Genomic DNA, 15,764 nt, shown 5'->3' with positions numbered 1-15,764 from the left:
AGTATTTATAGGTATAAACTTCCCTCTTAGCACTGCTGTCAACGCATCCCATTAAGTTTTGGTACGTAGTAAGTTTTGAAATTGGAAAGTGTGAATCTCACTTTCTTCTTTGTCAAGATTTTTTGGCTGCTCTGGATCCCCTGCATATCCGCATGAGTTTCATGATCAGGATGTCAATTTTTGCAGATAAGCCAATGCGATTTGGGGTAGTATTGCCATCTTAACAATATTAAGTATTCTGACTTTAAGAAAATGCTCCAAGAAATGAAAGAACAACATAAATCAGAATTAAAAAAACTCAGAAATGAAGTGATAAAACTCAGCAATACAGTAGAGATAAAAGAAAAAATAATTTCAGGATATTAACCTAGAAAGAAATAGGAAAAATGCCACTAGATTAATATTAGGACAAAGATTTTTTTTAATAAAAATTAAGAAATATATGAAAAGTATATGAAAGAAAGCAAATCACTAATCTATTTTATCTGGACTTATGTATAAGTTTCATAATTAACAAAAAAATTTAATTTTTGAAAATTAAAGTTATAAAAAATATAATCAGATCATGGCTCCTAAATAATCTTAGAAAACAACTGTAATTCTTCTTAATGAATCACCACACCTTATATGGTCTGATGCCTCATAACATACTGACTTCATGTTTTGTTAGTCACCCCTCAATAACTCTGCTCTGATCTACCTGCTGCTCTGAAACACACAATACACATGTTCCCTTTCAGGCGTTTGCATCTGTTGTTCACTCTTCCTAGAATGCTCTTCCTTGTACACTCAAATGGCCTGGGCTCTTTACCATCCATGTCTCCGCTCAAAAATCACCTCCTCAGAGAAGTGTTCCTGACCATCTCACTGTACCTAAATTTGCCTTGTTCTTGGTTAGTTTCCTTCATACTACATTTCACTACATGATGTTATATATATACTTATTCATTTACATGTTTACTTATGTCTTACCTAATATACTATAAACTCCATTTTATTAGCCAGATATAAGAATGAATATATTTTTAGGCAATGAAATCACATACATAAATCTAAGTGCACAAGAGGAACTGGAAAGTGTTTGAGTTCAAAATACAGATTAAATGGTGCGTGAGGAAGAGGGACAATGCCCATCGCTGAAGTGGGATGGAAATATGCGAAGAATAACAAAGTGAGTGGTTAAAGAGGTGAAGATGAAATTCACTGGGTAGCTCACGCAGAGTATTTATTTGCTCTCTACATCACAGGTATTTTCTCAAATATGAATGGAGCTTTCCAACAAACATTTCAAGTGTGTCTCCTCCTTAACCACTTGGGCTTTTATACCTACACAAATATATCCCCATAGTTTTACTTGCTCATATTTACTTGTACAGCATCTTGTTTCTTCCCTTACAACCGTGCAGGGCTCTTTTCCTTGCTCCAATAATGTACTCATATCTGGCTTAGAATTGGAATGGCCTGCTTACAAAGAAAAAAAGTCATATAATGTAGAACAAAACATTGTTTAGTTAAAATTATAATAATAATAAACTAAAGGTCAAAACAATATTGAATAAGGCTTTGGAGAAGAGAGGGTAAGGGAACTAAAGAACAAGAAATCAGGTAGGGCAGGGGTTTTTAAAAATATACACTCATATATCCTCTTTTTCTTGAGAGTATGCATAATACAAGAGCTAAAAATAAAGATTCTGGAGTCTTGGTTCATTTCTCACCTTTGCCACCTTCCAACTATGTCTGACCTTGGGAAAGTAACCTAAACCCACTGTGCCTCAGTATTCTCAGTTGTAAAATGGGAATAATAAATCTGTTAGGAGGATTAGACAAGTTGATATATATATGTAAAATGCTTAGAGCATTGCCTATTACATACCGAGCACAATGTCAGCTATCAACATCCCTGATGTTGTTTTTTTTTTTTTTTTTTTTTTTTTTTGTGAGGAGATCAGTCCTGAGCTAACATCCGCCAATCCTCCTCTTTTTTTCGCTGAGGAAGACGGCCCTGGGCTAACGTCAGTGCCTATCTTCCTCCACTTTATATGGGACGCCGCCACAGCATGGCTTACCAAGCAGTGCGTCGGTGCGCGCCCGGGATCCGAACCAGCGAACCCCGGGCCGCCGCAGCGGAGCGCGCGCACTTAACCGCTTGCGCCACCGGGCCAGCCCCCCTGATGTTGTTTTATGAAGAGTACACAAGAAGAGATATCTATGTGATATTCATTTCATTTTAAACGTAATGTTCATAGATTACAACTTAAACCAAAAAACAGAAAAAATTTCTTACAAAATACAGTGTGTATGCCTCAGTTTTCAATTAATTCCATTTATCTAATCTACCACTATACAAATTGTAGAGGCTCTTTTAGAACAATTAGAGCAATTCAGGACCCTTTGTCAAGCTTATCTCCCTGAAAGTGGATCAGATATTAAAATAAAGTATCTATGGAAATTCTGAGCATAAACAAATAGGAAACCTGGATCTTTTGACAATGATTACAATAAATGCCAGAGAATTCTAAACTAGACCCTATTCATAAAAGAAGAGAGGCACTTGCAAATAAGACTAGAGGAGGTTTAGTGTCACTGAAGGGAAGATAAAGGTGTTTAATGGAGCTGCCATTTCCAACCTGACAAAGCTCAAATCACTTCTTTGGAAAAAAAGAACAAAGAAATTTAACTACTTTCTTGAAAACCAGCCCGGAAAATCACAGTGGAAAAAAATATATCTTTAAAGAGCAGATTCTAAATTATTGTAAATCATTTGAAGCTGATAAACATACCCAATGAGACCAAGATGCCATAATTCTCCATCGTCACATCCCAGTACAAGATCTTCTGAACAGGGTCGAGATATTCCCACTCCTGCCGAGAGAAGTCTATGGCCACATCTCGGAATGTCATAGATCTCTGAAACTGCAAACCCATGTATTACTGGGGAAGTTAAAGGAATATTTTGAAGATGGAAGGAGAGGAGATAAGGACTGCACTGCAGGAAGAGAGCAACAATTGCAAGTATGTAGGCTAAAAATCTTTAATATGGGAGGGGACTGAGCAGAAGATATACTTTTGAAGAAGCCTGCTGGAATAGACAAAATTGCCTGGCACACTCTTAAATATTTGAACTATTTGAGAATAGATAAAATGATAATGTTTTACTACTAAATAGTGAATACAAGCATAATGCCTGCTTGAGATGTGTCATATAAATTCTCAGTAGACGTGAGTTGTTGAGGAAAATTTCTGCTTTTTAGAGAAGCGAAAATTTAATCAGACATTTTTTGAAATGCAGTATAAAGTCTTAATTTTAGAAAATAGTTTGTATAAAAATAAGAATTCTCTCAAGCATTAAATACTTAATTATGTCAGATTTTTTCTTGTCGATAAATCCATGTATTCTCTGGCATATGACATTATATTTCATGGACATATCAGATTTAATCATTTATACAGGTAGGATGCACATTTGTAAAGTCTTTCCCAATTCTGTGTTCACTTACTATTTATGATATCTTTTTTTTGTTGCCATCTATCATCTGTCACTGAACACTTGGCTTATGCTTAGTGTGGTAAGCTGCTTCTACTCAGGTTACCAATGATCATCTTCTAGTATTTATGCCCTTGCATACTCTCCTTCCCACGTGTGTGAGCTGAACCAAGTGACTTGCTTTTAATAAACAGAATACTGCTCAAGGGATGAAATGTTACTTCTGAGAGTAGATTATAGAAGAATATGATTTCCATATTGCTTGCCCTCTTTTGCTGTCTCTCTTGCTCAACCAAGAGTGGTCTCTAGCCAACAGCCCATGAGTAACTAGATCCTGTCAAAAACCACTGGAGTAAGTTGGAAGTAGATACAGCCAATGCTGGCCTTAAGATGACCGTACCCTGACCAACATCTTGATAGCCTTGTAAGAGACCCAGAGCAGGAGAGCCAAGCTAAGTGATGTCCAGATTTCTGACCCACTGAAACTGAGATAAATGTTTATTGCTTTAGCTACTAAGTGTTGAGATAATTTTTTACATAGCAATAGATGACCAATACATTGAGGTAAAGAATATTGAGGAAGGATAATGAATTATGTAGATTTCACCCAAATTTAGTATGTCCCATTCAACAATAGGCTAGTCTTGATATTTATCTCAGAGATTTCCTGCCAAGATCCACAACCTCCAAGTTTGCAGATCTCAATTATATATAGGCATACCTTGCTTTATTGCACTTTGCAGATATTGCATTTTTTACAAGACCTTCCACCAGCAAAAAGATTACGACTCACCGAAGGCTCAGATGATGGTTTGGGTTTTTCAGCAATAAAATTTTTTTATTCTGGTGAGGAAGATTGGCCCTGAGCTAACATATGTTGCCAATCTTCCTTTTTGCTTGAGGAAGACTGTCGCTGAGCTAACATCTGCACCAATCTTCCTCTACTTTATATATGGGACGCTGCCACAGCACAGCTTGATGAGCGGTGTGTAGGTCTGCACCCGGGATCTGAACCCGCAAACCCTGGGCCACCAAAGTGGAACGTGAGAACTTAACCACTATGCCACCAGGCCAGCCCCCTATAAAGTTTTTTTTGTGTGTGTGTGTGAGGAAGATTAGCCCTGAGCTAACATCAGATGCCAATCTTCCTCTTTTTGCTGAGGAAGATTGGCCCTGGGCTAACATCCGTGCCCATCTTCCTCTACTTTATATGGGACGCTGCCACAGCACGGCTTGATAAGTGCTGCACTGGTGTGCGCCTGGGATCCGAACCTGTGAACCCAGGGCTGCTGAAGCAGAGCACGTGCACTTAACCGCTATGCCACCGGGCTAGCCCTAAAGTATTTTTAAATTATGGTATATTGTTTTTTAGACATAATGCTATTGCACACTTAATAGACTAAAGTATAGTGTAAACGTAACTTTTATATGCACTGGGAAACCAATAAATTCACATGACTCACTTTATTGCAATATTTGCTTTATTGTGGTGGCCTGGAACTGAACTCACAATATCTCAGAGATATGCCTGTATTAATCCACACAAACCGTGAGATTTCACTCTGCACTGAGATGTAGGTTATTCAATACCAAATTTCTATCTTTACTTGGAAATCTGAAGTCTGTGGAAAATTTCAAAGTCTTCTCATGGATGGTAAAATATAACCAACAACCACTGTCTCTATCTCACTAAACTACAGACCTGACTCGAATAACATAAATCTTTACTTCAAAGGACTCATCTCCTTCACTGCTCCATCCTTGCCCTTGGTAGAAGAATGGGCACTTAAGGTATGTTCAATAACTTCTCAGTGATAACATGAACACTAGTTATTTTAGAACAGTCTACATAGAGAGGATGCTGGGTAATTTGCCATCACCTTTCACTGGAACAAGAGGCGGGAAGCAGGTTATTTGAGGGCCCTCTTTTGGTAGTAAACTTTATTAAATTAATAAAAATACTCACAAGACCTAAAAAAAAAAACAAAACCCACATATTTCAAGAAGGAAAGAAACATCACCTTACACAGGCCATGGTTTTAGACCTGCAAGAGCAGATCAGTCCTCAGGGTTCCTCTAACAGAAAAGCACAGATCCAGAAAGCCAGAGCTGGAAGAAGAGAAAGATCTTGAGACTAGTTTTGCTTTAGTGTTTCCAACAGGACTTAAGTTAATAACGTTATGATCTTCCATTCCAGGTTCCAAACTATATCCCATCACACACAATTTGGGCAGATTAGGATCCTAGAGAAATCTACCTTCTCCCCCAAATCCCAGGGCTCTCTACTGAACAAAGTCATAGAAGACAGACATTTCTGCATTGAAGCCAGACCTGGCCCGATATGGCAGCAGGAAGTTTTCAGGCCACAGTGTCATTTTGATGAGGCAGATGCAGACCTAAGGATGGACAGTACAGTCATGGCCCTGAGCAGATCCTCTTCCTTCTATTAACATTTTCTAAGACTGAAAAGAGCCCATATCCTCCTAACCAGAACCTCTTTTGTGGCTTTGGAATTGGGTGAAGTTGACTAAGACATTGGAGCAGAAAGTCAGTGTTCACTATTTGGAATACAGCAAAGCTTACTAGTTAAATATATAACAAATCATCGTCATACTACAATACAAAGTAGATATCAAATGTGAAGTTGGGGAAAATATTTAAGGATATAGAAAATATTCCAGATTAAATATTCATACTATCAATAGAATAATTAGATTGAACTATGTATTTTTGAAAAATATATGAAAGTATCAATCAATATAGAGAAAGAGTGGCAGAGAAACAGATCACTGAAATAAGTAGATAAACAAGTCTAGAAGGTTATGCGACCATCTAATAAGAGTGCTTTTTATTTTGATCTTGATTTTTCCTTTTTTTTTTTTTTGCTGAGGAAGATTAGCCCTGAGCTAACATCTATGCCAATCTTCCTCTGTTTTGTGTGTGGGTTGCCACCACAGCATGGCTACTAACAAGTGATGTAGGTCTGTGCCTGGAAACCGAACCCAGGCTACCAAAGCGGAGCATGCCAAACTTAACCACTAGGCCACAGGACCAGCACCATGATTTTTCCTTTTAAAGCTTATTTCATAATTATTGTAACAATCCCAGAGGTTAACTTGAAATATATGTCTGTATTTTTTCTTTTTAGTTTCACTTTGCACCTAACAAAATTAGGAGGAAAACTATAAATATAAAAGTCACAGCACAAAATCCATTTATCACCATAGATATTCCATACAATTGGCATATTTTGCTCATATCCTGACTGTTGCTATAGACAGAGTGATGTGTCTTTCCTGTGGATTCACAAGGTAAGTCACCTAAATGTCTCCAGTGGTCTTCATCACACACTGCCTTACACTTATTCCTATTCAGATTTTACCTTCACTTTAGATAATAAGCATTTTAAAGGAGGCAACTCTGTCTTTTAAGCAGCTGATTTACCCTAAATCCTACAATTCCTAGGTTTAGCATATTGTAGGCAAAAGTCTGGTTTTTTACCACAAAATTCCATTCCTAGGAATTTCTTAAAGGAAATAACTATAGAACTATGTAAAGCACAAGGATGTTCATCAGAGAAAAATTTTTGATAACTAAAAATTAAAAACATAACTATTTAACAGTAGGCAACAGGTTAAACCTATGAGGGTCTGCAATGTGGTGACGTACTATGGCTTCATTAATAATTAATACATAGGGAATGATGGAAAACAACATTAACTCAGTGAAGAAGGCAGGTTTAAAAAGGTATGCATAACCTAGGAGGTGATATCCTGTTGAAATTAAGAACACAGGCTCTGTTGTCAGACTTTTAGGAATTCAAAACAAGCTTTAAGCTGTGAGAGTTAATAATACCTCAGTGTTCTCTTTCCACATCAGCAAACCAAGGATCAGAATATCACTGACTACATAAGGCTGTTTTGAAGACTAAGCAAGATAATCCATATAAACACTAAAAGGGTGTATCATAATGGCTAATATAAATTATCAATCATTACTGAAGATGCAAGTCATTACATGTCCCTTCATCCATTATTACATAAGGAAGTTAACTTTGCTGCATCATGTTTTTCTTAGAGAAAATTTGTGCTTTTTGGGCTTTATCTTAAATTTTTAAAATTTCAGTTCCTATCTTGAAGAAAATATAATTCTTCTTAATAAAATTATTAGTAACAAGAGAGAAATCATCAGACAGGAAAAGAGAAAATGTCCCCTTGCCCAGTCCCCAGCAGCTACAAGGAGCAAGAAAAACTCCATTCGGCACCGTTAACCTACATATATATAGACAACAGGACATGATAAAACGCAGAATCCTAACAAATGAGGGACTCTTATTCTTCTGCATAATATGCAGACTTATATTACAATTTTTATTTGGTTATAATAACTATCTTTGGAAATATTATTTGGACTTGCAAGACAACTGGAATAAGAAACTAGTACTACTTTCTCTGCAAGTAACCTTAAATCTCTAAATTATTAATTCTGAAAGGCTGTCTTATTTAGTAATTTGTTGCCATGATAATTAAATTTTAAATAACATTTATAATATCTAAAAGGTGAAAACAGACTGTTTTTTAAACAAGGAGATCCCAGGCACATCCATCTCCCCAAGGCACAGAGATATAAGGAAATCCATGACTGGGTAGATTTCCTTTTCAAACTAAGAGTAGGGTTCTTCGTCTCCTTTATTTGATCAATTATGTTCTGTCAAAACAAAACCACACAGAGATGTTCACACATAAAAACTCTCTGTTGTATTATGTATGGGGTGGCCTTGACTGCACAAAAGCCCATAGATTGAGAAACATCTTTAATTTGTATTCCTGGTCATGAGATCCCATTGAAAAATACTCTGCGTCTCAGGCATCTGGACAGTAAGATAAATTGTAGCCACAGGCGTAAAATCTGGGAAGAAGAAGGTGCTATCAGAAGAAACAAGATTGTGTCCATATGTATTTAGATTTATGAGGATGTTGAGCAAATTTAGACATCAAAGGATGCCCGTATTTCAGTTATCACCACTATTACACATCTGAAATATATAATGCATAGCAATGCAAAAGGTATTAAAATGTTTAAGTAAAAAGATAAGCAACCATTCCTTACATGTATCCCAGTCATTCAGTAGCTTACCTTCGAGTCAACAACATTTTGGTTTTGGTGTGTATCCTTCCAGAGAAGTTATTTTCACATACAAATATGCACTTGCTATATATATATATACACACAATACACATAAATATAAGTACCGACATAAATATATATGTATATATTATATGCATATATAATTTCAAGTACATTTATGTTATATGCATACTTTCATATATATTTTTTTCTTCACACAAGTGTTTCGGAATCAGTACATAAGCGTCATCATTTCCAACAGCTGCCTAAGGCCAACGTATGGCTGCACCCTAGTTGAAGAAACAAGTTTTCTAATAATGTATATTAAGGAATGTCCTGTTTTCTTAAAAGCAATGCTGTAAATTAATATCCCCACATGAATTATCAGTTTGCTTATTTGTAGGTTTATATGTAAGTTAAATTCTCAAAAGTGGATTAGCTCTCTGAATCTTAACTTGTGCTGTTGACAAATTGCTCCTTAGCGTGATCATACCATTTTACCTTTTCACACCAGTGTACGAGTGTCTCTTTCCTCAACCAACACCACTCATTTTGACTCTCAGTTCTTCTTACTCTAATGCTCCACTTTTCTCCCAACCTGAAAAATCATCTCAGTCTTTTTCCCTTTGTGTCAAGTTCAGTAAGGGTTCTATACCTGTAATTTTAGCCTCATCTGTCTTACAAATAGGACAACAGTGTAATAACGTCCCTCTTAGGTTTACAGACTCAGCAAAATGAAATTTCCATCACAGACCTATTCCTAAGATAATTCTGGGTAGCTCAACTTCAGACCACGCATAAAAACTAGGCTCAGAACAGAATCCAACACCTCTATTTGAAGTTTGAGTTCTACAAAACTCCTATGCAGTGTGGACACAGAAAGCTCATGAAATGGCAATACAAATGAGTAGCAAGGTGTTTTGCTGGCCTCCCCTTTCACTGTCCTGGTGACAGAGGGAGTCCCACCCTAGGGTTCTGGAGATGCCTAAACACACGACATCCAGACACTAGATAAATTAGATGAACAGCAGTTTCTTAGTCGCACATCCTCACATCCTGGGGTAGGACACCACATGCCACAGGGTGGTTGCATCTGGGAGCAGAGTAAACCAGCAGGGGCTGTGGGAGGCAGGCTTTGTGGTAACAAGAGGACAAGGTGCCCCCTGATTTCCAGGGGAAGATGTGACTGGCTGGCTTGAATAATATTGTGGGCTGGTAGGGAGGTGAAGCCCATCAGCTCAAGGACCTAGTTGGGTGCCACTGGTCCGGCTGATATGGGAACAAGCTGGTTGGGAGCCTTTTCTGCTGGGTGGGGGGCATATCTGGTTAGAGCAGAGGAACTCATGGGTAGGGCTTTGGGACCCTGTGAGGCTCAAATTATTGACAACACATGAAATTTTAGGCCTTAGAATACAGGAGAGAGAAGGAAGCAACTTGCAATATATGCTCTTTAGTGATTTCATTATTAAAATGAATATTATCTCAATTTGGAAATAAAAAACATAAAAGAGAGACTAGCCATTCATAGTACACCTATACAACAGAAAACAATGTGGATATTTCAGTATGTGTTTTTTCCAACTTTTTTATTGTGGTAAAATATACATATAAAATTCACCATCTTAACCAGTTTTAGGTCATAGATCCCTGAAATTAACCAAGCCTTCAGCTAGAAGTTGCATGCCTTCAACAGACTCTAGTCCCAAAATCATTACATCAGACAGAGGCTGCCAATGCAACTGCTGTCCCAGTGGGGAGACAGATCCCTGGTACTTTTTACTATATCGTCTTCCCGGAATACTCTAGTGTGTGTCTTTCAAGGATTTTTTGGTGTGCATTTTCAAGCATTATTACTTAGTATGTACTATCTCCAGATATATTATCTCAAAATTTGTAAATTGGTTTTCTGTGGTATAAATTTACTGAAGTTTAATAACAATTGATTGGTCCTGGAAGACTTTTATACATAAATCATAAAGAATAATGGTTTCATATATTCTCTTAATTTCCCTCTAGTATAAATATTCTGATAATCCATAAATACAGTGTTGGGAAATGCAGTCTCGTGCATGCAGTCTTTTGACCTCCGTTGGACCACATAATAATGAACCTTCGACTCCACTAAAAAACTAGTAAAATAAACTTCAGTAAAGTTGCGTGATAAAAAATCAACAAAAATCAGTTGTATTTCTATACAGCAACAAAAAACTACCTGAAAAGAAATAAAGAAAACAATCTCATTTACAATGCCATCAAAAACAATATAATAGGAACAAATTTAACACAGGAAGTGAAAGATTTATGCAATGAAAACTATAAGATATTGATGAAAGAAATTGAAGAAAACAAATAAATGGAAAGATATTCCATGTTCATGGATTGGAAGAATTAATATTGTTAAAATGTCCATACTCTCCAAAGAGATTTACAGATTCAACGCACTCCCTATCAAAATTCCAATGGCATTTTCCACAGAAATAGAAAAAAAAATCCTAAAATTCATATGGAATCACAGAAGACCCCAAGTAGCCAAAGCAATCTTGAGATAGAATAACCAAGCACCGCACTTCCTGACTTCAAATACTGCAAAGCGACAGTAATCAAAACAGTATGGTACTGGCATAAAAACAGACACACAGACTAATGGAACAGAATCAACAGCCTATAAATAAACCCATGCATATACAGTCAACTAATATTTGACAAGGGCGCCAAGAATACACAATCGGAAAAGGATAGTCTCTTCAATAAATGACATTTGGATATTCACATGCAAAAGAACAAATGAAATTGGACGCTTATCTTACACTACTCACAAAAATTAATTTGAAAAAGATTAAAGACTTGAATTTAGGACCTGAAAATGTAAAACTTGCGGAAGAAAATATAGTAAAAAAAATCCTAAACATTGGCCTTGGCAATGATGTTTTTGGATATCATGCCTAAAGCACAGGCAACAAAAGTGAAAATAAAGTGGCGTAGTGGTTGAGTGCTCCGCTTCAGTGGCCCAGGGTTTGCGGGTTCGGATCCCAGGCACAGACCTACACAGTGCTTGTTAATCCATGCTGTGGTAGCGTCCCATATGCAAAGTAGTGGAGGACTGGGCCAGATGTTAGCTCAGGGCCAATCTTCCTCAAACAAACGAGAAAGATTGGCAACAGATGTTAGCTCAGGGCCAATCATCCTCACCCCCCCCCAAAAAAAAGTGAAAAATAAAGTGAAATGAAAGCAAACTAAAAAGCTTCTGTGCAGCAAAGAAAACAATCAACAAAATGAAAAGGTAACCTACAGAATGGGAAAAAATATTTCCAAACCACATATCTAATAAGGGGTTAATCTGGAAATTATATAAGGAAAACTCATACAACTCAATAGTGAAAAGGAATCTGATTAAAAAAAGGACCTGAATAGACATTTTTCCAAAGACTATATACAAATGGCCAATAGGTACATGAAAAAGTGCCCAAAATCACTAACTCCACAGAAAAATGCAAGTCAAAAACATAATATCATCTCACACTTCTTAGGATGGTTATTATCAAAAAGACAAGAGATAAGTGTTGGCTAGCACATGAAGAGAAGGGAACCCTTGTGCACTACTAGTGAGAATATAAATTGGTATTGCCATTGTGGAAAACAGTATGGAAGTTCTTCAATAAATTAAAAATAGAATTACCATATGATCCAGCAATCCTACTTCTGGGTATCCATCTGAAATAAATGAAACCACTATCTCAAAGAGATATCTGTAGCCCCATGTTCACTGCAGCATTATTCACAATAGCCAAGACAAGAAACAACCTAAGTGTCTGTCAACTGATAAACGGATAAAGAAAATCTGTATTTATACAAGGAATTATCCAGCCTTTAAAAAGGAAATCCTGCCATTTGCGACAATATGGATGAAACTTGAGGGTATTATGCTAAGTGAAATAAGTAACACAGAGAAAGACAAATACTGTACGATCTCACTTATACCTGGAATCTAAAAAAGTCAAATTCATTGAAACAGAGAGTAAAATGGTGGTTGCCAGGGGCTGGGAGAAATGGGTAGACGTTGGTCAAAAAACTTTCACTTATAAGATAAATAAGTTCTGGGGATCTAAGGTACAGAATGATGACTATAGTTAATAATTCTGTATTGTATAGTTTAAATTTGCTGAGATCCAAAATGTTCTTACCACAAATACACACACAAACAAAACGGTGACTAAGTGAGGTGATGAGTGTTAACTTGTAGTCATTTCACAATATATATCAAGTCATGACAATGTACATCTTCATTTTTTTAATAATTACTTTTATTGAGGTATAATATATATACAGAAAAGTGCACAAATCATAATTATACAGACTCAATAAACTGCCACCGGCACCCAGATTAAGAAATAGAAAAAGACCTGCATGCCTCATACCCTTTGTCATTAATCCTCCTCCCACAGTGGTAGCCACTGTTGCAACCTCTGCCAACAGATTAGTCTGGCTTGTTTGTGAAGTTTGAACAACTGGAATTGTAAAACGTTTTTTCTGTTTGTCTGGCTTTTCCCCACAGCTCAATACTATGTTTGTGATATTCAAACATGTTTCTGTGTCTAGCAGCAGCAACTTTTTCATTGCTGTACAGTCTCCAATCATGTGAATATACCACCATTTATGCATCCATTATGCTGCTATGAACGTCCTTGCTCATGTTGTGTTGAACACATGTATGCACTTCTGCTTGGCAAATACGTAGAAGTGGAATTTTTGTGTCATTGGGCATGTGTATGCTCACCTTTAGTGGACACTGGAAAAGTTTCCTAAAGTAGTACGAAGTTATATTCCTACCAACACAATTGCTCCAGTCTAGATAATAACTACTGGTGTTTTAAGATCTTTAGCCACTTGCATAGGTGTGTGGGGTTATTACGCTGTGGTTTTAACTTTCATTTCCCTGATAACTCATGAGGGTTATCCCTTTTGTGAAGTGCAGTTCATGTCTTTTCCCCATTTTTCTATTGGTTGTTTTTTTCTTATTGACTTGCAGAAGTTCTTTATATATTATGGACAGGAGGCCTTTGTCACATATATGCACTGCAAATATCTATTCCCACTGTGGGTTTCCTTTTCACCCTCTTGCACATTATTTAAGTGTCTTTTGACAAATATAAGTTCTTAAGTTCAATGGGATTAAATTTATCAACTTTTTCATCAATGGCATTGTACTTTTAATATCCTATTCAAGAAATTATTACCTATTCTCAATGTCATATTTCATTTTTTTCCTACAACTTTATTGTTCATTCCTCAGATTTAGTTCTTCAATCCTTATGAATGAGGGGTGTGTGTGGTAGGGGGGTAAAGAAGACATCAAGATTTTTTTTCCATACATATATTCAATTCACTCAGCACTAATTTTGGAAAAGATTCTTCTTCCCCCCATTTACAAAAAACTGTTACCTTTGTCATACATGTTGGCCCTGTTTCTGGACTTTTCAGTTCCATTGATCTATTTGCCTGTCCTTCATCAAAGCCACACTGGATAATTACCGTAGCTTGATAGTGAGTCTTGATGCCTGCTAGTACAAGTTGTCCAGCTTTGTTGTTGCTGATGTTGTTCCTCCCTCTTCCTCCTTTTTGAAATTCATATTACCTGTTCTTGGTCCTTAACAATTTCAAGTAGATTTTAGAACCAGTTTGTCAGCTACACATACACAACCGCCCCCTAAAACTGCTGATTTGTGGGGAGCAGTGTGTATTAAATATATAGCTCAGACTGCAGGGAACTGAAGTTACTTCAATATTGAGTCTTCCAGTACACAAACATGGTACATATCCTTTCATTTATTTAGGTGTACTTTATCTCAATCAAGTTCATAACTTCCTATGTAGAGGTTTTGTATGTCTTTTCTTAGATTACTAAGTATTTGATGTTTTTTAATACTATTGTAAACGACAATTGAAAAAATATCATTTAAAATTGTCAGTTGAGGGCCAGCCCAGTGGCGTAGTGGTTAAGTTAGCGTGCTCTGCTTTGGTGGCCCAAGGTTCGCAGATTCAAATCCCGGGAGCAGACCGATTTACCACTAATCAAGCCATGCTGTGGTGGTGTCCCACTTACAAAATGGAGGAAGACGGGCACAGATGGTAGTTCAAATCCAATCTTCCTCATCAAAAAGAGGAGGACTGGCAACGGATGTTAGCTCAGGGCCAGTCTTCCTCACCAAGAAAAAAACCATTTTTTGTTGCTGGTACATACAAATATGATTTTAAAAATATTAACATTATAGCCAGCAACCTCACTAATTACACACATTAATTCCAATAAGTTGCCTGAAATTCTTTTAGACATTCTATGTACACAATCAGGACTAATTTCTTCCTTTCCAACCTTTAGGTCTTTTTCTACTTGCCTTTTGCACTGGCTAAGGTCTCCAAGACAATGTTGAGTAGTAGTGGTGATTATGAATATCCCGTGTCTTTCCAAATCCCAAGGGGAAAGTTTTCAATATTTCATCATCAAGGTCTTTTGTGGATACTCTTTAACAGATAAGATTGGGCCGGGCCCGTGGCTTAGCGGTTAAGTGCTCGCGCTCTGCTACTAGCAGCCCGGGTTCGGAGCCCAGGTTTGGATCCCGGGCGCGCACCAAAGCACCGCTTCTCTGGCCGTGCTGAGGCCGCGTCCCACATACAGCAACTAGAAGGATGTGCACCTATGACATACAACTATCCATTGGGGCTTTGGGGGAAAAATAAATAAATAAAATGATAAAAACAAAACAAAACAGATAAGATCCTTTTTACTCCTAGGACATGATCTGAATAATCCTAGTCTTTTAAAACGTGTTTAAATTTATGGTTCAACCATATGATCAACTTTTATGTTTCATATGCATGGGAAAACAGTGTGTTTCTGTCATTTATTGGGTAAGGTATTCTATATATGTTGTTTGTTAATCATATTATTCAGATCTTCTCTTTACTGACCCTTCTCTGCTTGTCCTCTCATATATTAACAGAGGTGGGTTAAAGTTTTCCACTGTAATTGCCAATTTTTCTATGTCTCCTGTTATTTTATTTCATGTAAATATATATCTATATATTTTTTTTTGCTGAGGAAAATTGGCCTTGGGCTAACATCCGAGTCCATCTTCCTCTACTTTATATATGAGAC

At 36.9% G+C, this 15,764-nt stretch overlaps 1 protein-coding gene across 4 annotated transcripts in view; it reads right to left on the bottom strand.

The window, feature by feature from the left end:
- LOC131396797 (zinc finger protein 607-like) overlaps positions 1 to 15,764 on the bottom strand; it is a 96,377-nt gene continuing 80,613 nt past the window's right edge. The window contains exons 5-8 of one of the 4 annotated variants that reach the window (XR_009216686.1): positions 5,511 to 5,593; positions 2,781 to 2,913; positions 1,369 to 1,461; positions 1 to 255 (exon numbers count right to left, since the gene is read on the bottom strand). Coding sequence is in view for 3 of the 4 variants with exons in the window: in XM_058529231.1 (XP_058385214.1) it covers positions 1,446 to 1,464; positions 2,781 to 2,913 (152 nt within the window). In the remaining variant the exon portion in view is untranslated. Of the gene's footprint in view, positions 256 to 1,368; positions 1,465 to 2,780; positions 2,914 to 5,510; positions 5,594 to 15,764 lie in introns of those variants that run through there. The other 3 variants (XM_058529231.1, XM_058529232.1, XM_058529233.1) reach the window with 3 other exon arrangements.

This window comes from Diceros bicornis, chromosome 34 (genome assembly GCF_020826845.1).
Source record: "Diceros bicornis minor isolate mBicDic1 chromosome 34, mDicBic1.mat.cur, whole genome shotgun sequence".
Lineage (NCBI taxonomy): Eukaryota > Metazoa > Chordata > Mammalia > Perissodactyla > Rhinocerotidae > Diceros > Diceros bicornis.
Note: the sequence above shows the minus strand (reverse complement) of the source record. Positions and strands in the feature narration are given on the sequence as shown.